Source organism: Dermacentor silvarum, chromosome 8 (genome assembly GCF_013339745.2).
Source record: "Dermacentor silvarum isolate Dsil-2018 chromosome 8, BIME_Dsil_1.4, whole genome shotgun sequence".
Taxonomy (NCBI): Eukaryota; Metazoa; Arthropoda; class Arachnida; order Ixodida; family Ixodidae; genus Dermacentor; species Dermacentor silvarum.
The window spans coordinates 154,527,063-154,554,866 of record NC_051161.1 but is presented as its reverse complement, the minus strand read 5'-3'; the positions used below and the strand labels follow the sequence as shown (position 1 = coordinate 154,554,866).

The window sequence follows — 27,804 nt, the reverse complement described above, 5'->3', positions numbered from 1 at the left end:
TATTTTATACTGTTCTTTCTTCTTTGCGCTAAGAGACTTAGGGAGGCGGTAAAAGGGTCACCTCGCTAAATGCTCACTTGCTCCGAGTGCCAAGATGTGGAGTTGCAGGTTGTGCTGTTAAGGTTACATTGATAACGCTGATCACATGTGGCTGTTGGCACTGTACTAACATGAAGGGATCTACTCGCTGGGTGCTTCACCCGATAAGAATATAACACCATCGAAGCCGTCGGCGACAGAAAATTTCGAATCCGCGCCAATTCCGAAACTTTGCGGGTGCTTTCAGCGAGTCTATCTTTTAGTAAGCGATATATAGCTGTGATGAAATAGTATGTAATGACATCAGCTATTTCATTGTCGCAAGCTGCAATACACTTTTTAATTAGCGGTATATAAAAAATAACGATTCTGCTTCGTAAATTGTTGCTTTTTATAGACTACAAACGTTCTAAGGATTGGAAAAAAAAACAGCGCAAGAAAGGCAGGGACACGAAAGAGCGACACGCACGCGTGTGCGTGTCGCTCTTTCGTGTCCCCGTCTTTCTTGCGCTGTGTTCTTTTAATGAATCACCAACACGCCCAAGCGTCCACCCTAAGTCCTAAGGATTGCATTGCATTGATTTTCGTGTACTTTGCGAGCTCGTGTAAATTTGATAGAAAGATTGGCAATGAAGCTTACTTAAGCAGATTTTAACAGGGCTCCATGGAACCTTATAAGCTTTATGCCTAGTCGAGCAGCCCTTGATCTCAGCTTGCGCGAAGCACTGTTTATGCACCTGACTGCGTGTTAGCATCAGCTGACAGGTCTAGGATCTGGAACGCGCTTTTGTTGCGCTTCTCGCATGGGAGATACAGAAGAAAGTCGTGCTGGTTTTCACATGCTACATATCGACCAACTCCTTCGGTTAGCAAGATGTGCCCATGCTTCAAAAAAGCCTCCATCCTGGTCGTGGTCATAGATGGAGCCCCTGAAAATTCCTCTAATCTCAGTCCATCTAACCCGGCTCGCTGTCTCGTGTCTTTTGAATTACTCGTGTTCTATCTGTTTCTTTTTGTTCAGCCCGTTTTTGGCCACCAGTGTGCATTAAGGATGCCTCCTGCATGAAAAGCGAAATGCGATGCAAACTCTGAGTGTTAAGTTGTCGCACTTTTGTCTTCTGTTTATCAGGCTTGGGAAGCCTGGGGAATGTAGAGCAAAGTAAACATAGAAAGGCTGTCCGCGCCCCTGTACAGTCTTACCGTTGCGAAGGCGCACCGCAACCTGTCGTATGCGCCAGCGTGCTACACACAGTTCATCTCTTGGTGCCATGCACACGAGGCTTGTGGCGGCCCTTAACGTCCAGCGGGAAAGTCCAACAGGCTCCGAAATGTTCAAATTGAGGCGGACACGTGGCCAGCCGAATATTCGGAGTTCTATCTGCTTAGACTTTGATACTGTGGATAGTCCAGCCATGTCTGTTTGTATTTTAGGACTCTCTAAACATCCATTATTGATTTTGCACGTTATATGCAGTATCACCAGGAAAATAATTAAAAACCTTCCACCGTGGCTCTATAATTACACAGCGGCGGAGACACCTGCCAATTGCCCTCACCCTTGACATGAGATGAAACTAACACTTTCGCTAAATTCAAAATTTACAACTTTGTAGGCCCCGTTTATTTGTGGAGATGATGCAGCGTCAGCTAAGTCATTTCAAAGTTTCAGTGCCAACACAACTCGAAAGCGTGGCCCTTTTTATGAAGCAGAAACTGCAAAGGAAAAGCATTTTCCTTGATATTTCTTCTTATTTCTTTACACAATTTATGAATTGAAAGACGATCATTACGTGCCAGCAAGTCAACCATGTTTCTCATAGCAAACGGTCGTAGAAAACGGACAACGGCGTTGTAGATTTACATGATCGCCATGCATGCTGCATATCTGTATATACACTTTCCTGTCAAACAACGTATATTTGATCAATTTTTCTGGTTTGTGTGTAAGCACATTCAACCGTGGAAAAATAGTTGAGAGAGAAGGGCGGTAGTTTTACTGGAGTTTGTACCCTAGACTGGCGGACAAGCGGTACGTCCAATTGGTATCTACATCGCACTCATGTTCTCGGGTAGTGTTCCGAGGCAAAAAATAGTACTATGTAGGAGCAACTCAGGGCTTTATTGGAACTTCAAAAGGTATCATAAAGGCATACGGAGCATGCAGACGCTATGTTTTTACTGTTGCTAGTAAAACGTTAAAAAAATGGGAAAAAAAAGGACTTCCGACATCACGGTCGTGATAAAATGACGAGAGTGCTACATGGTAAACGTAGTGCACTAGCGCAAAGGAAGATATTTTTCAGATATTCTTTTACATTTCTATTAAAAAGTTCATCCTGACCACTAACCATGCGGCCACGTAGCTCATGGCGATGCAGATCACAGAAAATTTATTATTACATTGAAAACTCACTCGGGGGTATAATTTAATCATAATTTGTTAGACCCTTATGGACATATAAAATCGGCAAAACATTTCTTTTTCTATTCGAAAGGCGTACAAGCGCGCCACCTGCAAAACTTCCGTAGTTGAGTAGGCAAGTAAACGCTTTCGAGGGTCGTTCATAGCACAAGTTGCGCTAGCCTACGCCTTGCACAGATTATCAGACACCGTATTCACAAATGATTTGGTTCGTATGTCTTGTATTCCATTGGCTGACCGCCTTTACTATGCATATGTTCAGTATCATGATTACCTGGCACGAACGGTACAAGGAGAAGCAAACTTTTATTGAAACCAGCAGTTTAGTTGGCTGAGCCTAGGCCTCGGACATGGGGACGTCGAGGGCTTGCCTATTCGCCGCCTCACAGGCTTGCTGCCCTGTGCAGCTCCCACTTCGACAACAAACTCTGGGCTACCCAACATTACAAGTGCGCGAAATATTTTGCGAATTTATGCCCATTTTTGCATGCTCCACAGAAGACTGAAAATAATGACACTCACCTCGGAACATGGTCGTGCAAAGTTTAACCTCCATCGAAGAAGGAAAGATGCACGGGAACGCGCACGGGCTGTTATGCTCGGCGGAGGGACTGGCTTGGCGTTCTGTGCTCTTATCGCGTCTCGCGGCCAGCGAGTTCTCGCACTTAGTGATGATAGGCGCGTCAAATTACAGAAGTTGGGGCAGCCAGGAGACGTCAGGAACAGGATTGCACGCTCGGTGCGTAATGAGCATGTCGCACAAGGACCGTTTTCCTTTTGCTGCGTCCGGCTTAACAAACAAAATATTCTGTCATTTGCTTGGACATTTCCACTTGGTGGCAAGTTTAAGCGTGCGATAAGCGTGAATGTCTCAATGTTGATATAGAACGTTCCGATCATTAGTTTCTCGCTGACTGCACTGCTTACACAACGCAGGAGGTTCCAAAAATATACTTCAATAAACTTCAATTTATTTCAATCCAAATTATTCGGCATAATGTCTCATGGTACCAGGTGCCTATAGAAACAACCATAAAAGTGCGGCTTGGCGGAGATCTGTGCTTCCTACATCACATGGCTTTGACAGGTGTTTTTTTTTTACTATTTATACACACTGTAGAAAACACAAAAAAAATGGCAGTTTTGCGCAAAAGCGCATCTGCATATAAAAGGAAAATAATATTAAAAGGCAACAGTAAGACATAACGAGGGGAAAAAACTTCGTTGGCCATATGAACTGTCTTCTTGAGTTGCCAGTGATTATTGTAGATGAATAATTAACTGACAATCTCACAAGAATACATCCCGCAGTCTTCGCTTATTAGTCTAGCTAGCTTTCCCAATTAAATATCCTTTCATATATACTGAGCTTGTAGTAACGCCAAAATCGGAAAGGGTACGAGGAGTCCATACTAAATAAACGCGATTTTGTAATAATTTTGCGGTATGAGTATTATAATGTCATTTAAAATTTAAGCTAATCACATAATTCTGCAGTACCAGCAGTTTGGTGTGTCTATAAGTTCAACAAAGCTCATTGCTAGGCGAGTTGGTTCATGATGTGTAATAAAGGATGCTGCATTATAGAACGACCTGGACGACACGCTAACCATACCGACGAACGCAAAATATTTGCGCTCGTTACGTTGCGCTCACCTCGCAAAAGACTTGCGAGGTGCACGCTCTGGAATTTCACCACAGCTGCGGGAGTGAAATTTCGCAACCACAGCTTTGATGACATTGTCGATCATCTGCCGCAGCTGAGGGAGCCAGTGAAGAGCTGCCACCTGTTACCTACTGGTATAGGAATAGGTATGTACAAGCGCGCCTCTCGGCCTTTTTCTCGGCAACTACAGTAATTAGGTGGAAAGTAGGTGGCATGAGACTGCGAGACTTTCTTTTTGTGCTCATGAGATGGTTGACGGGAATTTAGGGTGCGGGCTTCTTTTTCGAGCGTGCTACACCTGAATAAAACCGAACGCCAGGCAGCAGTACCCCTGTGCCATTTTTAACTAGTGAGTGACCGTTGGCCATGGGAACTGAACCTACGACTCCCGCAGCTGAGGCGAGCGCTCTACCAAAAGGTCATGGCTGCGCTGTGGCGCCTGTCCTTGGTGTTACCCTCTCGTCCTTGTTTTTCTGTGGCGCAGCATCTTTTCTTAGCATCCGTTATTGTTCCCATTTCTTTCGAGGGAAAAAGTGTCGTTAGTGCGCGACAAGTTCGCACAACTAACACTCAATGTTCACTGTGGGTCCACCACCAAACCTTGATCAGATCCAAACACAGCACTTTCAACTCCCAAAGAAAGTTCACAGGGAATGCACCGCACAACACTAACAAAAGAAACTAATTCAACCAAAAGTACAAAACACTTGATGGCATTCCGTTCGTTCCAGGGTCAATGATCTGGGAATGGCAATCGGCTGTTCACCAGCTTTTCAGGTTATTCCGTCTCAGTGGGCACGGGTAAAGCGCTTGGCGCAGTTCATTCACCATGCAATGCGTTTTCGTCGTACAGGATCTGTTGCTGAGAGCGTACGAGGCTTCGACAGCGGCCACGCTAACGCCGGTTTCAACAACATCAAGCGACATCAGCGATGAAGCTTGGATACACGGCGTCATCACCTACCCGCCCCTTCTCCCAAGCAATGGAATCTTTACGTCACCAGCCTCTACCCTTATAAAGACTACCAAACCCTAGGATTTTAAGTGGGCATGGCGAAGGTCATTCATCATGCGACGCGTTTTCTTTGTACAGGTTGGTCAAAACTGGTCGTTATGTAGTGATAATAGGTTTTTAGTGGTTCGGCCGTGCCCTAAAGTTTGTTTAAGTATAGCTTTTGATTGTTTTTGTTCCTGCAAATTGATGATGTGTGGCGACGTCTAGGAAAACCCTGGGCCAACTGTTGAAGAAATGTTTAAATCGTTGATGTATGGACAAGAGGCAGTCTGAAATGATATATCGGCCTTGAAAACGCCCCTCGAAACTACTCAAAAAGCTCTCTCTAGTTTTCAGAAGCGTTTAACTCATTTGGAAGAACACGTGAAAACAAATACGAGCGCAGCTACTGACTTGGTTGCAACTGTAGGCAAAATGGAAGAGCCACTGAAATCACAGCAAGCCAATCTGATAGTTTTGACATACCAGAAATTCCCAATGAAACCGCATCGTTGTTACGCGACAAGTTATAACCAAAGTGTTTCTAGGAAAAATGGGGGTGAACTGTACCTCGGTGGCTAGAATACATAGGCTAGGGAACAGTTCACAGGGCAAGCCGGTGTGTATTTTCAGGGCTACGCGGAAAAACATTCAGTCATGCAAAATGCACGCAACCTAAAAGGGACAAATACTTCTATCCAGGGTGATCACTGCGCAGACACGTGGCGGAAACGCAAATTGCTTTGGAATAGTGCGAAGGCAGATAGAGATAGCGGAAAGAGGGTCCAGGTGATAGACGACAAGCTACGAATTGATGACCAGTACTTTTCTTGGGATGATGCCCCAACTCCCGCAAAAAGATTTCTGCAACTGACAGCTCATGGCGCCTCAAACAAAAATCTGGAACGAACTGCTCAGCGACCGAAAGCTAGCGCTTGCAGGTACATCAGCTCCGGCTACTTTCGTTCAGTGCCAGAAGCATTGTAAATAAAACAAATAAGTTAGAAGATTTGCTTTTGTTATGTGATCCCCATGTTTGCGTAATTTCCGAAACTTGGTTGCATGAAGCCATTCGCGACAATGAAATCGTTCCACCAAACTATCACCTGTATAGAAAAGATAGGGGTTCTCACGGTGGCGGCATTGCAGTCGTAACGAAGTCCGATGTTCATATAACAGTTGCAGATCAAATCATGGAACACGAAAGTTTGTTCTTGAAGGTGTCTATCTGGAGACTGTCATTTTTTTGTGTTCTGTATATCGAGCTCCAGGTGACGATGACTCATATATGCAGAAATTGTATGATCATCTTTTAAGACTGCGAGGAAAATCTGATAACGACAGGTGACTTTAACCTGCCATGTTTAAACTGGAATCACTTAAACTATGGTTCATCAGTTTCTGGTGACTTGGCGATAGACATTATGCTCAATCTTAGCCTCCGGCAGGTTATTAATAATGATACGCGGGGAAATAATGTTCTGGATCTCCTTCTGCTCCTGAGCGAAATATTTTTAGCGCGGAACGGCAGTGGTCGAGCCTGGCATATCTGATCACAATCCTTATTTCTTTTTGCTGGGATGTTTCAGCGGAAATTCATCAAAGTCATAAAATTGTAAAAACAATTAGAGATTTCACTAAGGCCGATGATGTAGCACTCATAGATTATCTAGATACACATCTTAAGATAAGTGATAATAATGTTGAGCTCTCGTGGCAACGATTTCAGGATACTGTAAAGTACTGTACTGAGCAATTTGTACCTTTAAAAGGTGTTCGAAAACAACGGCTTAATCCCTGGATAAATCAGGAAATTATCCAACCAAACGTAAGATTAAAAGACTGAGAAAGAACAACAAAAGTACGACCCCGCAGATTGAGCATCTGAAACAAGAATTACTGATAAAGGTAAATTTGGCCCGAGGTAGGTTCTATAGCACGAATATTGAAGAATTTCTTTCTAGTGATCCGAAAAAGCTTTGGTTACACCTAAGCCAAAGGAAACAGCAGATAGATAGCATTAAAGTTAATGGAATTGAAATAGAGGATGCGCACAGCATTGCAGAACATTTCAATGTTTATTTTCAAAGTGTGTTTGCGGATCAATATCACACTGAGCTTGCAAACACATATAGCCCGTCAGTAGACGACATTTTAATCACTCGCGAGGGTATCCTGGAGCTGCTCCTAAATATACATATAAGCAATCTGCTGGTCCGGTTAACATTCCCAATGCTTTATTGAGGCGATATGCCGAACAAATATCGGAATCTATTTCAGATTTTTTTTCATTGATCCTTAAAATTCGGAGAAATACCAGCAGACTGGCGGAAAGCGCGGGTTGTGCCGGTACACAAGGAAGGAGACTATCTCACAGTTTCAAAATTCCGGCCTGTGTCAATTACTAGCATGAGTTGCAACGTATTGGAACATATTGTCGCTGGTTTCATACAAGGGTTCTTGAAACATCCTAACATACTATCGAAGTTTCAGCACTATTTTAGAAAAGGACTCTCCACGGTGACTCAACTAGAACCAACCGCACATGAACTTTCCCAAATACTTGATTTATCCGGACCAATAGATGTGCTTTTCCTGGACTTTAGCAAAGTATTTGATAGGGTTACCCATAGTAACTTACTACATAAATTAGAAAAAATTGGACTTCCTTTTGCGTATTGAACAGTGGATTCGCGCGTATACATGAAAGATAGGGAATAGTTTGTTGAAGTTAGAAATTGTAGTTCTAGTGACCGTAAGATCAACTCAGGAATTCCACAAGGCAGTGGGATTGGGCCTTTGTTATTTTTAATTTATGTCAATGATATGATTGATGTTATTCCTGCTAATATGTCCATTAGGTTATATGCTGATGACAGTGTTATCTTCAAGGAAATAGTGTCCCACGATGATCATGATGTGTTGCAGAGATGCCTTGTAGGAATCTCCGACTTGTGTTCGAACTGGGGAATGCAGCTCAATGTGGTAAAAACCGTTCTTTTACGCATACCAAGAAAGAAATCTCCCAGCAAATTTTAATTACCAGCTTGAAAACAGAGCTGTCACCGAAGTGGCAAAATGTAAATATCTTGGCATTTCTCTACCATAGTCCCTCAATACGTTTTCTGGTCACGAAACTGCGCCGTCACTCTATGGGAGAGCTTGATATGTCGCATGAAGCCGCCGCGCTGCGGCGCCACCGCAGCTGAGCGGCCACCTTTCTCCGTGTTGCGCTCCTTGCCCTGAACGAGCGCTTCTCCTCACTGCTTGCGCCAGTGTTGCCAGGTTTGGCTACTTATAGCCAAACTGGGCTACCGAAAAAAAATTTTGGCGTCGACTTCGACGAGTTAGCTATGTGGCTATATTTGGGCTACTGAGAATTAGCGACTTGGCTTTGTTTGGGCTATATGCAGTGTTGCCAGGTCGGACGAGGCGGCGTAGGCCAAATTTAAAGAAATTGTAGCCCAAATGTAGCCACACACAAAAATAGAGCAAAATAATTCGTAGCCAAATATAGCCATTTTTATTTGCAGTTTTATTTCTATATAAATTTTCACATTCAAGCAAAGCGATCCTTTTTTGCACAACCCGTTGTAACCAAATGTGATTGCCGCCGTGACGGTATACATCACGCTTGCAGCGAATCGCTGCAGAAGGCGAAATCATAGTGATTTTATTATATGACAGATAGTAGTAAGTTATTATTTTTAGGTGTATACAGTAATACTAACTACGAACTCTGCTTTTTAGCTCACGTGGACGCAAAATAATGTCAGCATCATTGAGCTCTCACGTGACATGCGCCTACGGTGTAGAAAAACTTCAGCTGCCCAGCGGTCTGCGACGGTGACGCGCCCACAGCTTCTTTATTATGAGCCGAAACCAGTGTATCGCGCCATGATATCAGGCGTTATTTGTCTTATCCTCCTATCTTGTTTTCTCGTTCATTAGATTGACCCGGGTTACCTGGGAGACACTCTATATACTTTCCACTTACATCAACCTGATCGCCACTTAGGTCTCCAGCATGCCAAGAACATGCGTTAAAAAGAAGTGCGAGACAACAGATGCCACTCGCTGTCTCAATCGGTGTAAGCGAAACCTTAAACTATTGCTGCACAAAACGGCACACAAGTGTAAGAAGCGCGCAGTCGTTTTTGGCGACGAGCACGTCCCGAACGTAACTCGCTCGAAACGGCAAAAGCTGCGACGGCTCATTAAGAGCAAAGGTAAATGACAAATTGATGACAGTGGTAATCCTGTGAAAACCGGTTACTGTCAAAAAGCAGACTATGTTGATATACTATGAATAATAATTACTGGGGATTTACGTGCCAAAACCACGATATTGATTGGGAGGCATGAAGCAGTGGGCGAATCCGGAATAATTTTGACCACCTGAGGTACTTTAACGTGCACATAAATCTAAGTACACGGGTGTTTCAACATTTAGCCTCGATCGAAATGTGGCCGCCGTGGCCGAGGATCCAACCCCTTTCCTCGAGCCAGCAGCGCGACACATCACCTGCTAAGCTAACACACTGGGCAATGTTCATGTGACGTGGCGCACTAATGGCATCGCGGCAAACCTGTTTCGATATTAGCACAATAACTACCTGCATCTGTCTCGTTACGGGCAAGCCATCTATAAGTAAACGCACCAGGACCCACTTTGGGCTCGGGGTCTTGCTCCCATTCTTTTTTATACTTTCTCGCATACTTGGCCCACTTCCCCATGGTTCGATTCTTCTCTCCGAGGACGATTCGGTCTTAAGTCTAACCTACGGAAATGAACCTCTAATGTAAGCACAAACAAAAACTCATCTCGCAGGAAAAAATGTCGCAGTTTCGCCCGAAAGGCGAAGCATCAATTGCGATAGCAAATTGGTAGAGAGCTATTCGGAGTAGGGATCGTAGAGTACTTTTATCGGCCGCATAAACTTCGACACATTCGCTTTCTAACTGAATTGACAAGCGTGGTGTCATCGCGCACAAGCAAACATGAATAGATCACACTGAATGACCGCAGACAACGACTGTCAAAACGCTGGCGCGGCCGCTGCAGCGGGCGAAGAATCGTGCGGTCTATCGCTTCAACGGAAACTGAGCGGCGAATGGACAGCGCATAAAGGTCAGAGCCGTGTGGAGGCACGGCCGGGCTCGACTGGCTCGCGCGCTCGCTTGCTTCTTAAGAAGCGAGTGCGCGCGCCAGTCGAGCCCGGCCGTGGTGGAGATAAAGAGACGGTGCGGGCGACGGCCACCACAGCCAGTGCAAGCGTATTTGTTGGCAGAGTAGAAGCTGCTCCCCCCGTCCCTCCCGCGCTGCCTCCCCGCTTTTTTTTTTGTTTGCTTTCGCGTAGGAGATTGCGTTGCCAGTTCTCCTTGCGCTGGGTTGCAAGATAAGCATTTGGTGCCGTAGCACAGCGTCGCCCCGCCTCCCCCTCCCCCCCCCCCCTCCCCCCCCCATACGCCCATGGCCTTTTGGGCGTCAATCGGGTTTGCTTTCCGCCGTGCGTTGGCTCTCCGTGATAGCGCGCGTCTCCCGCGCGCTTTTACTCGCGCATACGGCGCGCGGCGTCGATTTTATCGCCCTTGGAATCTATACGGAACCTCACGGCGACGGCGACGCCGACGGCTGAAATCCCGTTGAAGTGTCCATATAATTGCTATCGCAATAAAAGAAAACGGCAGTAAAGCTTAGCGTGAGAAACGTGAAGCAGGTCTAAAGCTGTGCTCGGCGCGACAGTTCACCAAGAAGCCATGGCCGTGAACACGCTGGAGCGTGCCATCTACCCGTGCTTCTTTCATGTCGGCGCCACGATCGCCCGACCCTATTTTTTTTTTCGCTCTCTAAGCATAGCGATGAAAGTACATCAAAGATCAAAGCCACTGGTTCACACAACGGCGCCGAGAATGGAGGGGGAGAGGGGGCGGATGGCATTTCGCGCACGCACACACGCACAGGCGCGCTGCCGGCTCAGTCAGCTAAAACATTGCCTTCGATATTTGTTTCTACTCGATAACAGCCCCTCTGAAGCTTTGATTAGGGCGCCCCTTATAGCCAGTGTTGCCAGGTTTGACTATTTATAGCCAAATTGGGCTACCGAAAACAAATTTTGGCGTCGACTTCGACGAGTTGGCTATGTGGCTATATTTGGGCTATAAGGGGCGCCCTAATCAAAGCTCCAGAGGGGCTCTGATCGAGTAGAAAATTTATATAGAAATAAAACTGCAAATAAAAATGCTATATTTGGCTACGAAATATTTTGCACTATTTTTGTGTTTGGCTACATTTGGGCTACAATTTCTTTAAATTTGGGCTACGCCGCCTCGTCCGACCTGGCAACATTGGAGCCTTTCGCACGTGATGATTGCTTGCGCATGCGTGTTGTCGCCCGCCTGCGGAGAAGCGCAAGCACAGTGTTGCCAGCGCAGTTAAAAAATAAATGGCGTCGTGGACGGTCGACAGCACGGCTGACTTCATGGAATTTTTTAACCGTGCCTGTGTAGCTCGCGTTCGAAGTGTACCGGTATTCACCGGCAGTGAGGCGCCTTCGCGACGCGGTTAACACCAAGGAGCTGTATTGTGAAGATTTTGCCTTCAAGTTCCGCTTCACCAAGGCCTCCGTGTTGACTACCATGTCGGATTTGCAATTTGAAAAACAACACGGACCGAAGGGGAGCGCCGCTTCCACCGCGGCTGAAGGTGCTATCACGCTTCGTTTTTACACCACTGGTACCATGCAGACCGTCGTTGGTGACCTCGTCCACGTTTCCAAGCAGTATGTGTCACGTTGTTCTGGGAGATCACGCAAGCTATATGCGTACATCTGTTTCCCAAATATGTGCGGCTCCCCGGGGCAGCGGGAGCGCCATTGGTGATGGCCCGCTTCTACGAAATTGGCCGGTTCCCTTGTATCACCGGGTGTATTGAACGCACACACGTCCCGATCGTCAGTCCTGGGGGTGGGAACACCGATCCGCAACCGCAAGGACTAACGGGCAGGTAAACTTACGCCCTTGTTTATATTTTCCCTTTACCGGTTTGGTGTATGCGAATTTTCTGTCACATTTGTAGCTGCTAGCTAAGTGATCTTTGCACACCTTCGCATGTTCAGTACAGTACAGCGAAGTATAGTCGTTCGCGGGACTATCTCGAACGCTCGTGCGCCGATCCCCCGCACAAGGAAGGTGAAAACTTTGAGGACATAATCGGTTGCATAGACACTGTGCTTGAGTAAGGGCACGTAGACTTACGCATTTTCCTGGCATTAGCGCTATACGAGTAATTGAGCAAAGGAGCGAATATCTCACTTATTTTGGCCTGCAGTACACCGCTGCAGCACTATAGAGAAATGTTTTGAAAACTGTGTCGTTGCGTTTCATACAGACCGATGGGTGCATCTTTGTGGCATATGTAGAGTCGAGCAAAGCGCCACTTCTGCTAATTTGTACCATTGCTGAAACGTGGCGTCTCAGAAAATGTACTGTATTTATTATCACCTATTTTTTATTTACAAAATATTTTGGAGTAGCATAATTCATATTAAACACGTTAATGTGCTAAGCAGTAATGCCGCAGCCATGTGTAGGTTGTGCATTGGAAAGTGGCAGCCCTGATCTGTACTATAGGGACAACACATATGAGCTATTTGGCGGGACAGCTGCCCCCAGCCATGGCCAGGAAGGACCGGGATGGTTCGCAGATCCGCTTTATTAAACAGCGTTATCACGAACACGACATCTTGCTAATGATGTGTCACCCGCAGCGGTGCAAATAATTTTGTAGGTGAGACGCAAGCCCAAAACGAAAAACAAAGCACCGAGGAAGTGCCAAAACACGTGGCCGCGTGCCACTCTCCGACGGCGATTTATTATTCACAGACACCAGAAATATTAACGCGATGGCGTTATGGAACCCGTGTCGCACAAAATCAGACGTCGCCGTAGGCATTTGCGTCCGTGGCGAAGACGTTCACCACGGACCACTCCGACTGTAAAGATAATTACGGGAACGTTCGTCACACATGGTTGTCTTGCCGCGCGAGGAGGAAAAGGACGCAGAAAAAGCAGTCGAACTCGTGATGCAAAATGCAAACTACATTTATAACAAAAGTCAAACTACACCCGGAGAGAACGTTAAAGCACATGACACAGATAATATGCTAAAGGAACTAAGGTTGCTACGCGTCCGAGAAACACAGTTCAAAACAGCTCACAGTACTTGGACAGGAGACGAGAGGTTGCCGGAGTGAGGAGCAATGACGTGGCGATGTCGGACACTCCTCGATGTTGGATGGTGAGGAGATGGCTCTTGACGAACCGGAGATGACCGCTGAGCAGTCAGGCTACATCCGAGCCGCAGTGCACATTACAGGAATGGCCAGCCCGCCCAACATTCAACTTGCGCGCGAGCCGCAATGCTCGGCGCACATGCGGCCAGCCCACGTTCGCTGGTCCGCTGAACAGCTGAGACGTCTTGCCCGCGATTCGCGGCAAGGAGTTGCACAGCAAGCCACGCCACGCTCCGAGCTACAGTACTCGTGCTGGCCATGGCCAAGGACAACGGTCGGGCGGCAGCTCCATAGACGGCCGCGTTCCTTGGAGGCTTAAGTGTCAGCGTCCCACACATCGGTCTGCGGTCATCCGTCTCATGCTGACTAGGCGCGTGTGGTGCTTTTTGTGGGCGCAGGTCAGCTAGACGCACTAAGGAATCACCCAAAGACAGACAGAAACGATTTTTACCACGGACAGCAGATAAGGACCAGACGCACACGAATTACACAGGGTATTGGCACAAGTCGCGCTATTGGGGGTAATCCCAGTCTGGAGCTGCACCACTCACAGTTCAGTTCCAATCGCCGTAGTGACCACCCGCCGCAGCGGTGAAGTAACGACGGCTGGGACACAGCTGGGCGGCACGTCGCTGCTACAGTGGCGTGAACCGGGGCGCAGCCCGGTGAGGGGGAACGAATGGCGATGACACCGTAGGGCGGCCTATCTCGGCCTAACAGGAGCCGGGGCGCAGCCCGGGCTCGACAGGGCAGGACGGCGCTGGACGCCACAGCACAGCCCGTCCCAGTAATGTCAGGGAGGGCGAAGCCCGACCACGGCAGGATACGTCCGGTAGCTCGGCCTCCAGGGGCAGCGAACCGGGGCGAAGCCCGGTTTAACAGGGTTGGGACGTGGCCCGCCGTTCCATCCGCAGAGCCCGGCGAGAGCCCACCAAGCTGGCCCGTTCCGCTGAGCTTCACGGCATCGTCGCTCGAGCTGCTCTCTCGCGGAACGCCCACCGACCACGCGCACCAGCCACACGCACTCCCGCGCTTTTCGGCCCCGCACGCCGAACACAAGCATTGAAAAGCCCGCGCATTTCACCTCTTGGCCCCGCACACGGAGCACAAACATTAAAATACCGTCGTCCTACCACAGGCGTCTCTCGCCACGTGCTCGCCATACTTGGCCCAATCTTGGCACGACGCATTTTCGGCATAACACTGGGCCATCGCTGATTTGGTTAGATCACTCACGTGCACGGTCCAGTCACTAAAGAACTCGTGCGCACCGCACACTTCATCGTCGTCGCGTCTTTTTCTTTCACTCATCACACCGACCATACAGGCCCTCCACGTGGCGCAAGGAGTTTGTGAACAAAAATTGCATTTCTCAAAGTAAAATGCCTCAGAAAAATCGTAAAGTACGACTTGAATACAACTTACAGACATGATAGCGTCGGATTGTAATTTGAATGTAGGAGAAAACATAACTCTGGTACGAGGAAACTCAAAAACAAACCCCTTTTCCTGCATTTCTACCGCACCAACACGGAGCGCTCGGGTAATTTACTTGAGAAAATGCTATCCAGACGGCGCTGGCATCCTCAGTAGGTCAAATTGGGACTTCGCCTGCCTAATGCGTTTTGGACACACGCTCGCGTCGGGGCAATAGCAAACAATTATTAAAATAATAAAAAAGGTCCTAGGGCCTTCACATTTTGATATAAGACGGCTCACATTGCCCCTGTAAAAATGTCTTCCCAGCAATACTTTTGTGTTTAATAGTCAAGCCGAAATTAAAGGGATTCGTGTCAGCTTGGTCTTCGTAAGTGGGCTTTCCCACGTTGTGGGTTTCAGTGAAGCTTACTCATAAAGCAAAATCCGATGCGAACGGGTCGTGATAAGGCTATCGCGTTCCGCTCTTAAAGCAGGAGCTTAATTGTCCTCCAATTTTATTCTACGTGTCTTGTGCAGAAATGTGCCATTCAAGCGCCATATATTATCGGTTCAATGCAGTTGGCGCGTTTCAGTAGGCAATCGGCCCAAGTCAAGGACAGCGAAGCACCGCCTCCTATATTTCAATGCGTGCCGCCGACCACCTTGCCACATAAACGTGGCGGAAATGTTGCCGCCTATCCACCTGGTGCGCTGGTAAGGTGGCGCCACCTGTTAGAGTACGTGGCACACGGAACAGCCGACAAGAACTCGAGACTCAGACAGGCGTTTATTAGCGTCCACCTCAGCCCAGAACGTCCAAGATGGCCGGCTAGTCCCTTCGAACGTGATCACGCGCTCCCTGGCCCGATGCTCGTTCTCTTCTTTCTTGTAGGATGAACGCGGGAAATTCAACACATTCCCGGCCGCGAAGTGCGATCATGCCTGTTGTTCAAGCGGAAACAGTCTTTGGATGGCCCTTGTCACGAGGCCGTCTTGTCGCTTTATCTTGCAAGAGCGAACGTGTCCATATTCTCCTGCGTAGACTTCAATCATCCTTGCATATTGCTCCCTGATGACTTGTTGCTTTAGTTGCTCCACTGCATGCTCAAACTTTGACAGCTTGCTTCTGAGAAAACTGTTCTCTTCAATTTGGGCTGCCCTGCTCGTGGCTCCTGCTTGCACCTCCTGCTTCATGTTTTCCATCTCGGTAGAGAGCCTTTCAAGGGCAATGTCTGTCTGGCAGCGCTGCTCCCGAGATGTGGCAAGCAAGCGCTCCAGACTGGTTGCGTCGGAGCGAGCCGTAGCTGTTTCGGTACGTGCCAGAGAAAGGTCGTCCTCTAGGCGCCTCAAGTGCCCAGAAATCTGATTGTTAACAGTTTGTTCTTTGGAGAGCTGGTCCTGAAGCGATTCCACATGCTCGACGAGCCTTGCGCGCATGTCTGAGCTCTTCTGAAGTTCCTCCTTCAGCCGACTTCCCTCGGCAGCGCTGTTCTGCAGGGACTCTTGCAAGGCTGCCATAGTTGCTCCCAGTGAAGCCAGCTTCTGCTCCTGCTCTGTCGTCACACTCATGAATCGTGCAAGCTGCTGACGCAGGCTATTGAGTGTAGCATCACTGCTGTCTTGTTCTTTCTGACTCTGCTCGGCCTGAGTCAGCAGATCAGCGTCGGCCGAGATAAGGGACCGGTACTGGTCCAAAATATCTTCCCTCTCTCGATCCCTTGTACGCAGGAGCTCTTCTATTTTGGCCACTTTAATAACATACTCCTGGATTTGAAGTTCAAAGTCTTTCTTCTGTTGTACAGTATTCTCCAAGTCAGATGCCATGTTCTTGTGCTCTTTGGCCACAAGTGTAAAGTTCTTATGAAGCCTTTGGTTCTCATGCAGGAGGTGGGAATGGGACTCGGCTGCTGATGCAGCTTCTGCTTCCAACTCTCTCACTCGGCATGTGAGCCTCACGACATCACTCTCCTTGCTGTTTCGGTTGTCTTGCCGCATGTCAATCTGTGATTCTGTAGCTCGGCATGTGAAGTGGGCATTCTGTGTATCTTTATCCTTTTCCTTGAGTTTTTCAGTGAGCAGGGCAAGCTGACGAGCCTGGCTGTCCCGCTCCACAAGCAAGTGATCATGCTGCTTGGACAGGTTCTCCACTGTGGCTGTCAGCTTGTCGACTTCCGTCTGGAGCAACTCCAGCCGACTCAACAACTGCTCATCTGCAGACGGCTGGCTTGCTTGCAGATTCATGACTCGTGAGTTGATTGGCTTTGACAAGTGATCAGTGCTCCCTTGAAAGATCCATCCGAACATTGAGTTCATAGCGATGAGTGTTTACTCGTTTCCCGGTCTGGAGAGTTCACCTGTCATCACCGCCCACATCTGGTCTGAGCCAATTGGGACACTTACTCCATTTTCTCTTTCAATGGACGGGTGGATCAGTTCATCGGCGATATCGTGCCCGGTTTTTTTAATGATGTGATGAACGAAGGAGTCATCGTGTTGACTGATATGTCTCGGCAAATGTGGGGTATCTCGATGGCTCTCAATGCAACTTCAACGTCGGAATGCTGACTTCGGAGATGAAGCTCGACGATGCGAAATCTTTTCGGTGTGCAACTGCTCACACTGGCGAAAGTGTTTATTGCTATGGTATCAAAGCCAAGACACCTCAACTTTAACCGCCTTGAAAGAGCTTCTGTTACGAACGTACGTTCACTTCCTTCGTCGAACACGCCTCTGATGTAACGGCATGAATAATCTGTTAGTGCCCATGCTCGGAAAGTCTGTAGGAGCACGCACGTCAAAGTGTCACTTCTTTCGTTGCTCTTAGTTGTTGCTGCGCATACAGTCGTACTGCTGCCTTTCACGTCTTCATAGGCCTTTCGGTTTATTTTATCTGGGTCGCAAATACTAGACGCATGACGACCTCTGCAGCCGGAGCACGCAATTCTCCTTCTGCAATTCCTTTCACGGTGGCGTTTAATGGTGCATGCAAAGCACCGCATGTCGGCGGCGAGAAGCTTCTTCTTCTCTGACAGCGATAAGTCTGTACGGCAAGACTCCGTCAAATGCTGCGTTGACTTGCAGAAAATGCATCCCGTGTCCGGAGGTGTTTTTGAAGCTTGGTTATAAAGCACTGATGACGTTGGGATCGCACTGTCAAACCGGCGGTTCTTATTGTCTCTAGGATGAGTCGCCTCGTCGTATACTTTTTGCTCCCCAAAGCCACTCTTTTCTAGGCTTTCCAGTTCAATAGAGACGAACTGCAGCAGTCGCTCTAGCTCCGTGGCTTGCTGAACGTTGTCATTGGCGGAACTTGCAGCTTGTGTAGCGCAAGATCTGTGATACGCTACGACCATGTCACGTGGCAATGCCCTGAGCAGAACGTCGCATAGCATCGACGAGAAAGACGACTTGCTCATGTCAAGCGCCTCCAGTCCCCGCGTGTTAATGAGCAACTGGTCGTACAACTTGCGAAGTTTCGTTACTTCATTAGAAGAACGCACAGGAGTGAGCCTTCGAAGCCTTGAGAAATACTCCTGCTCCAACCGCTTCTTGTCCCCGAAACGTCTTTTTAGCATGTCCAAGGCGTCAACGTAACACGCTTCGGTGGTAGGCAGCCCCGCTATAGCTGTCGCCGCGTCTCCTTTCAAAAATAACCTCAGGTAGTTGAATTTGTCGGTAGCTGTAAGAGTTCAGTTCTGGTTGATGATCTGGTTGAATTGCTCTCAGAACGCGTTCCATTTGCTCAGATCACCGGCGAAAGCATTAATTACCAGCTTCGGCAACGTGACTCCTTGCTTTTCAGAATGACCTGTGGCCACCGGCATGTCGCGAACATCGACTGGCGATGAAAATGAAGTGCTTTCGGACTGCTGGCGGCGTTTGATCTGGAGCTCGCCTAAGATGCGGGTCGCGTTGTCCTCATACTCAATTACGGTTGCGTAATCCGCCTCGAATGCCTCGTCACTGATGTGGCTTTCTAATTCATCATTAATCTTATTCAATTCATCGTTATTGTTCTTGAGCCGCTCGTAAATACAGTCGATCTGTCGCAATGTCGCGGCATTGTTTTCTAGCACCGCACTTGCCTCTTGAATGATCCTGGTGTTGTGGGCCCTCCTTGTGGCTCGCTTCAACTTGAGCTTATCCATGGCGGTCAGCTGATCCGTGTACCTCCGTGGTACGTGGCAATGGTTACAGGCGGTAGCCACCAGCGAAGTCCCTTAAAGGGACAATTTCTAAAGAGAAACAGAAAGTTCAGCTGGAAAGTTCAGCAGAGGGACCTTCAGGAATGCATGCAGTTTTTGTTGTGTGCAAAAATATGAGTTATTAGCGGAGAAATTCGTAAACAAAGACCAAATATCTCTTCCTCAATTTCTCTCACCCCAGATTTGGCGCTGAAGCAGTGTCGTCACAGATTGCATTGCTCTCAGCGAATCAGAATGCGCCATGATACGTCACCGCTTGCGTAAACGGCCGAGGCGCTGGATGCATCAAGGCTGCATGCATGGTCGCTGCGTTTTCGTTCGCCGCGATGGACACCGTTGCTGCCGCTGAACCTTGCAACGAAGAGCTTGCCAGGGAAGCAGGACTGTATTTCAGCGATATTCAGTGAAACGGAGCGCGAAACGATCCTCCGTGCTCGAGCGGTAGGTGTTTCCGCGTGCGATGGCGGTGAGAAAGCAGAGCTTCGTTTTCGTCGATGGAAGGCGAAGCGTGTGGTCCGCCAGGCGACGATGTTCCCGACAGAACAAGCGTAGAAAGTTGCGCACGTACTCAGTATTGTTATTTCGTGGCTTTATTTAATGACATTCAGCACTCACCGAGCCGCCAGTTTGCTGCTGCAGGGGCACCGGTAAAGGGTTTGATGAAGGCCGCATTGAGCGAACAGCTGCTCGAGAAAGAACTGGCCTCTGGGGCACGCCAAGATACTTTCCGAGGGCAAGATTATACACATAATCCAAGGGCGAGAAATGCAGAGAGCACACCATGGGTTTCTCTGGCTCTTTTGCCGTTTTATCATCGGCAGAGCACTGAGCCATTGCGAACGCCGGGGAACCGGGGCTCTCCGCGCGACACCACATATGAAAGGACACAATCGAGTGAACACTGCCACTGCCCCTGAACAAGTGCCTTGGGCCATTTATACAGCCCTCAACACTACACACACGAGGCATTTTCTGGCTGTTTCCCGCAAAGTCAACGTTTTTCGAGCCACGCAACACGCAACAACACACCGTAGAGCGGAACAGGCGCGCGCGACGATGCATTGACCAAAAACGAAACTACGAAACTATCACGGCCGCATGTATAGCCATGCCATTTTTTCTTATTTATTTAATTTTGTGCTAAACTTGTACTTCCTCGCTTGAAACGGTTTAAAAAGTTGGCAAATGCTGTTTATGTACGTTTAAGGTGTGTTTCAGTTTGCGTTTTATTAACGGCGATAAATCGCTCTTGACCAATCGCGACCGGCCTGCATTTGTAATCTCCGACGTCACGAACGTGTAGTGCGGGAAATTCGAAGGGGCGTCAGCACCTATCCTTCAGTTTATCGCTATTTTCTCGCTTATTAAACATCTGTTTGCAGTAAGAATGGTATGGCTGTGATCGTGAAAGCATAATCTACCATTTAAGCTCAACTTCCGTTTTCTCTTTAGTGTCCCTTTAACGGTAGCTCCCGGCTGTCGCCTCCCGGTTTCTTCGGCACCAAATGTTAGAGTACGTGGCACACGGAACAGCCGACAAAAACTCGAGACTCAGACAGGCGTTTATTAGCGTCCACCTCGGCCCAGAACGTCCAAGACGGCCGGCTAGTCCCTTCGAACGCGCTCACGCGCACCCTGGCCCGATGCTCGTTCTCTTCTTTCTTGTAGGATGAACGCGGGAAATTCAACACTACCGCTACGTTACCAGCTGCACCACCCCGAGGCCTAGCAGAGAAGTTTAAGTATGTTAACTCGCAGGCACTACCAACGCGCTAGACAGTGCGCTTCGGTTACGCCAGCGCTTCCGCGGCGAAGAAAACAAGTATGGCTTTTTGGGCTAGTTGGTTAGATACATCAGAGGTGGTCATAGCGCTAGAAGACACGGACGAGAACGTCCGTGTCTGTTCTCTCGTTCTCGTCCGTGTCTTCTAGCGCTATGACCACCTCTGATGAAGAAAACAAGGGCCGTCCTTATTATTTTTTTTTTATAGGCGCTACGACGACTCTCCCTCTCTCGCAACGCTCGTGACGCTCTGGCTGCCTTCTTACACACTCTCTGTCTTCGCTTTCGAATTTTTTCGCCTACCGCGGAGAACAACGGCACAAACGGCGGCAATCTCTCTTCGGTGCGTGGCATCGTTCAATTACCTCGGAGGCTCGAACGTATTGGCGATTATTTTGGGGCTACACGCTCACCGCAGGTCAGACCGTGACTCTCTTGTATTCAAAATTATCCTTTCATGCTGGTGCCGTTGATGAGGTGCCAGATGCCTCGATGGCGTTAGCGCGTTTCCGCCGCGGCTCCCAACGCGAGTGAAAAGACGAGAAGAAGACATGGTCTCGCAACGGACGGCGTCGTTACGTGATCGAAGTATCGCTGCATATGCGTGTCCGGCCTCGCACCTGTTGCCACAACCCTCCCTCGGGTACAAAAGAAAGCAAAGTACGCATTTATGTCACGAAATTTAACTGAAGAAACAACAGCAGAGCGCTATTCTGCGGCGATCACTTCAGCAAGATTCTTAGTTGATTGACGGCCAGCAGATCGCGTTTAAAGCGCGGGCGGAGCGGAACACTGACCTCTGACGTAGCGCGAAAAGTCATTAGCATTGGAAAATGCATCGCTACAAAATAGCACCCCGGTGCTAGCATAGACAGCAGTACTTCGTGCAGCCCTGATCTAGCGTTCCCTCCTGTCACTTTCGTGCCACTTCCACGGTAATCGGTAGAACGCCCCCTTGGCAACTTCTCGGCGATGTTTCGGTAGCTGTTATTACTGACTTTATTATTTACAAATTTAGTCATGATGATGAGCCTTTAATCATCACTTGGAGCATCGTAGATGTCTGAACGAAACCTGCTTAGCATATCGTCTGTGATAGCAAACTTCACGCAACAGCCGTCTTGGAGGCACACGCTGTGCGAATTCGTACAATATGGAACCCAAAGTTTTCAGTGACATCTTGTTTCTGTACTTTGTCTTCACACAAGTGACCTGACTGAAGACACGGTCCACCACTGCATTTGACACTGGGCACGAAAGGCATGCCAGTGAATACAATGCAAGTTCCTTGTAGGGCTTTTCACCCATGGCACTTTCAAACTTGAAAATCCCTGCCCAGAATGTTGCAGAATCCTCTGGAAGTTTGCCTTCCAAGACGGCCTCCTCAAGATGCACAACAATTCTCCTGTATTGTATTTCAATAACGTCCAGGTTTTCTTCAATCAGATGTTGAAGTGGAAGTTTCAAAACAGAATGTCGTGCAGTTTGAGACAAGACTCGCATGACATCCATTTACAAAACACTACAGCGATGTGGCCCTCTTTGGCCGTGTGTTGCGGTTTTCATTGCACCACCTGTCTGCAGCACCTGTGTTGCACCACCTGTGTTGCGGTTTTCATTGCAAGAGGTTACAGTGTTGTAAACCTCTTCCACGGAGCTACACCATCCGTGCAAGGTGCGCGCCTTGAGCAGACACTGTCGGCCGCCACTCTCCGTAGATGGCGCCACTTGTCCGGTTCAAAGCAGCAGCCGCGGTGGTAGACTAGGAGAGGGGGCCGAACGAGCGCCGCAAGCGCCTCGCCGCACCTCTCGAGTTTCTACAGCAGTTGCCAGGGAGCGGAAGGGGTATTACTATGGCCACGAAGACGCGCATCGCAAGCTTTCGCTTTGCTACAAAGCGTCGGTTACTATCGCAATGTTTGTGGCTTTAAAAAGGTGTTTATGTTTTAAGTGCGAAGCATTTCTTGGCGAGCATTGGCAACTTTTACCGTGTCTGTCTATCGAGCTGTCTATCTATCTATCAGCCGCCTATGTCTTTGTGCTGTCATGGTCGTTTCGTTAACTTGGTATGTACCAAAATAGGTACAGTATGACAAGATTGTATGATAAGCATAAATGATCGGTCATGACATGTGTGTCATCTAGGCCATGAAGCAGCCGCCTACGTCTTGGTGCTCTCACGGTGGTTTCGTTAACTTGGTAGGTACGGAAATTGGCATAGTATTACAAGAGTGCATGACGAAGATAAATGATAGGTCATGACATGCGTGTCATGTAGATCATGACAATGACCCAGCGAAAAAAGCTGAACACTCAAAAACCGCTGATATGGGTTCAGACGTGGGTACCGAGTGAACGAAACACTAAAGAATGATGGTAGAAGTAAGCTTCTAAGCTTACTTCTTTGTAAACTAAGCTTTGTAAAGGAGTACGTTGATCTAGAGCAGTTTCTCACAGAGGAGCCTGATCATGACAAATAAATTTACCGAAGAATAAAATTGGGTTGGCCTGCGTACGGCAGGTATTATCAAATCCTGACTGGAAGCTTACCACTGTCATTGAAAAGAAAACTGTACAGTCACTGCATTCTACCAGTGCTAACATATGGGGCAGAAACTTGGAGGTTAATGAATGAATTATGGGGTTTTACGTGCCAAAACCACGATCTGATTATGAGACGCGCCGGGGACTCCGGAAATTTTTACCACCTGGGGTTCTTTAACGTGCACCTAAATCTAAGTACACGGGTGTTTTCGCATTTCGCCCCCATCGAAATGCGGCCGCCGTGGCCGGGATTCGATCCCGCGACCTCGTGCTCAGCAGCCCAACACCATAGCCACTGAGCAACCACGGCGGGTCTGGAGGTTAACAAAGAAGCTCGAGAAGAAAGGAATCGCACAAAGAGCGATGGAACAAAAAATGTTAGGCGTAACGTTGAGGGACAGGAAGAGTGTGGTGTGGATCAGAAGGCAAACGGGGATAGCCGATATTCTAGTTGACATTGCGCAGGCGATGTAATGCGTAGGATGGATAACCGCCGAACCATAAGAGTTACACAATGGATACCAAGACAAGGGAAGTGCAGTCGAGGACGGCAGAACACTAGGGGGCGGGGATGAAGTTAGGAAATTTGCAGGCTCAAGTTGTAATCAGGTAGCGCAAGACAGGGATTATTGTAGATCGCAGGGATAGGCCTTCGTCCTGCAGTGGACATAAATATAGGCTGATGGTGATGATGATGAATCTCGACAAGACTGACACATATAGCGCCGGTCGCAAGGGACGCGCCTGTATTTTTCTGTAAGCGTGAAAATTCTTTAAGGCGAGTGTATACAGCGCAGAAAAATATTTGGTTATCTCGTCAGTGTGAGTAGCATTGGGCTTATGGACGTAGTTAATTTATGTTCGCCTGGCTGTAACTAAATTTCACTGTTGCGCGGTCACCAATTGTTTAATCATTGTTCGAATTCCTCACAACTCAGAAGAAAAATCTGCAAAATAAAAGTAACAAAACAATTTCATCGGCAATTAAGTTGCGAATACAATTACGCTATGCTATAAAGTGAAGGCTGTTTAAAGCTTGGTGTACAATTAAATAAATTCCACACGACGGCACAACTGAGCGCAGGAAAGCACATGAACCGGAAATTTCCTACACCTTTTGTTGTGAAGCGCTAGTTCAAAGCAGTTCTGATAGCTTCCTTAGTTTTCTAGTTTTGTCCTCCGCTTTGTGATTTTTTTTCTTTTGCGCACTGGCGCATTGTTATTGATATGCTGGAGACTGAAAACTACGGGAGTAGATGTTGTTCGGTCTAGACAGAGCGGCGCCGCCGCGTTTTCGTGTTCGCGGCCAACCTAGGGCAGCCACTGTGAACAACGAGCAGAAACGGCGTGAAACACGCACTTACGGTGAAGCCGCGGTGACCGTTGTAGGCGCGGCGCAGTCGACTTCAATTTCACTTGGGATGCACACGGCAGACAGATCGCGCACGCTGAAGCTTCTTCAACGAATATCACGGTGTTCCAGAAAGCGTCGATTAACATTGCTTTTTAACACAGCCTGTGCTCCGAGTGGTTTGATCTTTCAATAACGTGCTTCCAACCTGACGATTGCTCGACGCAACGATTTTCAATAATAATATCATTAAATATATATATATATATATATATATATATATATATATATATGTTAAGAAAAGAATGCTGACACTTGGCTAATCTCACAACATTCGCAGAAATTCAATTTTTTTCTTTGGCAATACAATAGATGGTTCGCTAACGCACGAATCTCCGACCCTGCCTATCCAGCCTGCTCCTATGGTCAGGCTAGTTAACTCACACGCGTTTCTGCCTAAAATGATCGTATGCAAATCGTCTGCGAATACTACAGATATGTTTTAGGCAATAAAAGACAAAACTTCGTCTGGAGTCTGAAGGAAGAAGAAGAAGCTGACCAGTGCGGACGGATAAATATCGGCTCCCGCTTTGTTAAATGTTTTCGGCAGGTTCTTTTGGCTTCCACGTTAGACATTTCCATCATTCGACCCGGTTTCTCGCAAGGAATCGGAGGACATCGAACTTTCACCGGTGGGTGCTTTTGTGACTTTTCTGACGGCTGGCGCGCCGCTAAACCTAACGCGCTCAGCCTAACGGCGGAACGGTGGCCGCTCGGCGAGACGCTCGCTTGTGACGCTCGGCGAGTCGCGGCGAGAAGCGGTGCTATGGCCTCCAATCCAAGCGTGGTGATTGTTGAAGGCATGGATATTACCCCGGAGGACGCGGAGTGCTCAGGCTGGGTAACAGCGCTGGGCAAAAGGAAGAAGAAGAGCGGGCCGGCCGAGCCAAGGATGCCGGGGCCCGAAGCGAAGCAAAAAGGCGAGAAACGCGGCCGCCGCACGGCCGCACCACGGAGCGCGTTGAAGCGTATCGTGGACGCCTCGAGGCTCCCCAGACTACCGAGGGATGAATTCAAGATCATCGTCCGACCTCGAGGGGGGCTGGACTTGAAAAAGTCGGATTTGATACAACTCGCACGGGCGCTGGCCATGGCGGCGGCCCTGGCGCCGGAACAAGTGCGGGATGACACGGTGTGCCCCCAATGGCATCCAGAACATTCTAGTTCTTTCCACGCCGCATGAGGCGAGTGCGCGCGCCTACGCCAGGATCCAGAGGATCCACAAGAAGGAGGGCCCCTTCGACGTGGCAGCATACATTGCGGCATCGGATGACACCTGCAAGGGTGTGGTGCGGGGGGTGGACCCCGGGATAAGCGACGCCGATCTAAAGGCGCTCATCGTCAACCACCGAAACCCCGAGGCATTGGAAGTACGCAGAATCAAGAAGACCCCCACGATCGTTGTGCTCTTTGAAGGACAAAGGGTGCCGAATCACGTGGTCATGCGGGACAGTCATGTTGCCTTGCGCCCTGTATCGCAGGCAAGTAGACGTTTGCTACACGTTTGGAGAGCTCGGCCATAGAGCAGACGTCTGCCCTAACGGCGAGGACAAAAGGAAATGCCGCGGTTGCGACATGGTTTCCCCAGCAGAAGATCATCAGTGTGACCCAAAGTGCGCCATCTGCGGAGGCGCACACCCGACGGCGGACCGCAGATGCAGCCAGCGCTTCCAGGTGCCGTACATCGTACGTCGGAGGCGGCGGCGCCGGCGGCGCGCCCGGGAGGCGCAAGTAGCTGCAGCATCACGTGATGCCAGTGTGGCAAGCGAGTCCCATTCCCGGGGCCGGTCGGCAACGAGAGGGCGCTCCCGATCCAGGGAGCGCTCCTGCAGCAGAGTGCGCTCCCGATCCAGGGGGCACCCCGTCAGCAGAGAGCGCTCCAGTTCCAGGGGGCGCTCGCGCTCCAGTGTTCGCATCCAGAAGGGGCCTACCTGGGTGGACAAGGTCACGGCGACGACTACTGGAAAGAATGTAACGCATGGTACACTGCCAGAGCAGACGGAGGATCCGCGTCTTGAGGCTTTAAAGCAGCAAAACGCGCAGCTCAAGGCGGAAATGCGTAAGTTGAGGGAAGACCTCGAATTGATTCGGAGAGCACAGAACGGTCATGGCAGCACGTCGCCCGCACCCGCACTAAAACCAGTGCTAGGTCAGGCAAAGCGTAAAGCGCCCCCGCCCGAGTCGACTGAAGCTGCGGCGGAGCTGATGGAGGAGGCGCCCGCGTCCGCTTCCACCCCCGCCGCGACCATCAGCGAAAGAATCGCTTGCGGAAGTCCTCGATCGATTAGCGGAGGCGATTAGGACACAGTCCGGAGCTATCGAGCAACAATCCGAGACCATCAAGAAACAGTCTGAGGCCATTGCTACCCTCAACCGCAGAATGGGGATAATGGAGGCTAAAGTAGATGACGTAACCAGACTGAAGGTGGTCGGTAAGGTTAAGAAAACACAGCAGAATTCCGAAGCGTTGGGCAAGTGCACCGCGCTCAAGGGGATTCTAAATTAATAAAGTCAAAATGGCGGACAACACAGACAGATTATTTGTGTGGCAATGGAACTGCGCCAGCTTCCAGAGGCGAAAGACCACGCTACAGCAGTTTGTGAAAGCACAAGCGGACAAACCGCACGTCCTGCTCCTCCCTTTGTGAGGAGGCGACCTTCTCTGGTTACCGCGTTGTCTCGACGAGAGGAGACCATAGGAGAGGGGTAATTATGATGGTTAAGAAGGCAATTTCCTTCCAGGAGCACGAGATCACAATAGGCAGAGCTGATACCAGCACTAGATTGGAGGCGCAGCTGGTTGAGATAATCCCTAGTGGCAGGATCAAACAGAGCATATTCGTCCTCAATGTGTACAGCCCTCCGACAGATCAGAGGCAAAGTTTTCGCGGACTCCTAGGCAGAGCAGTCGCCATAGCGGGTGACAGCCCTCTGATAGTGGCAGGAGACTTCAATGCCCCCCACATGGCCTGGGGGTATGATAGACAAATGGCGAAGGGAGTGAACTTAGTCAGCACAGCAGAAGAC

General features: G+C 48.9%; 3 protein-coding genes across 3 annotated transcripts in view; 1 reads left to right on the top strand and 2 right to left on the bottom strand.

The window, feature by feature from the left end:
• The window catches only part of LOC125939700 (C4b-binding protein beta chain-like), a 35,099-nt gene extending 31,986 nt beyond the window's left edge, over positions 1–3,113 (bottom strand). Inside the window, exon 1 of the mRNA XM_049672159.1 lies at positions 2,984–3,113. Within this exon, the coding sequence (XP_049528116.1) occupies positions 2,984–3,017 (34 nt within the window). The 5' untranslated portion in view covers positions 3,018–3,113. The remainder of the gene's footprint in view (positions 1–2,983) is intronic.
• Positions 3,114–15,770: 12,657 nt separating this feature from the next.
• Positions 15,771–17,075, bottom strand: LOC119462511 (centromere-associated protein E-like). Its single transcript, XM_037723856.1, has one exon. The coding sequence runs from the start codon at positions 17,073–17,075 to the stop codon at positions 15,771–15,773; it is 1,305 nt and encodes a 434-aa protein (XP_037579784.1).
• Positions 17,076–26,352: 9,277 nt separating this feature from the next.
• On the top strand, positions 26,353–27,078 carry LOC119462510 (luc7-like protein 3). The gene has a single exon (XM_037723855.1). The coding sequence runs from the start codon at positions 26,353–26,355 to the stop codon at positions 27,076–27,078; it is 726 nt and encodes a 241-aa protein (XP_037579783.1).
• The last annotated feature ends 726 nt before the right edge of the window (positions 27,079–27,804 follow it).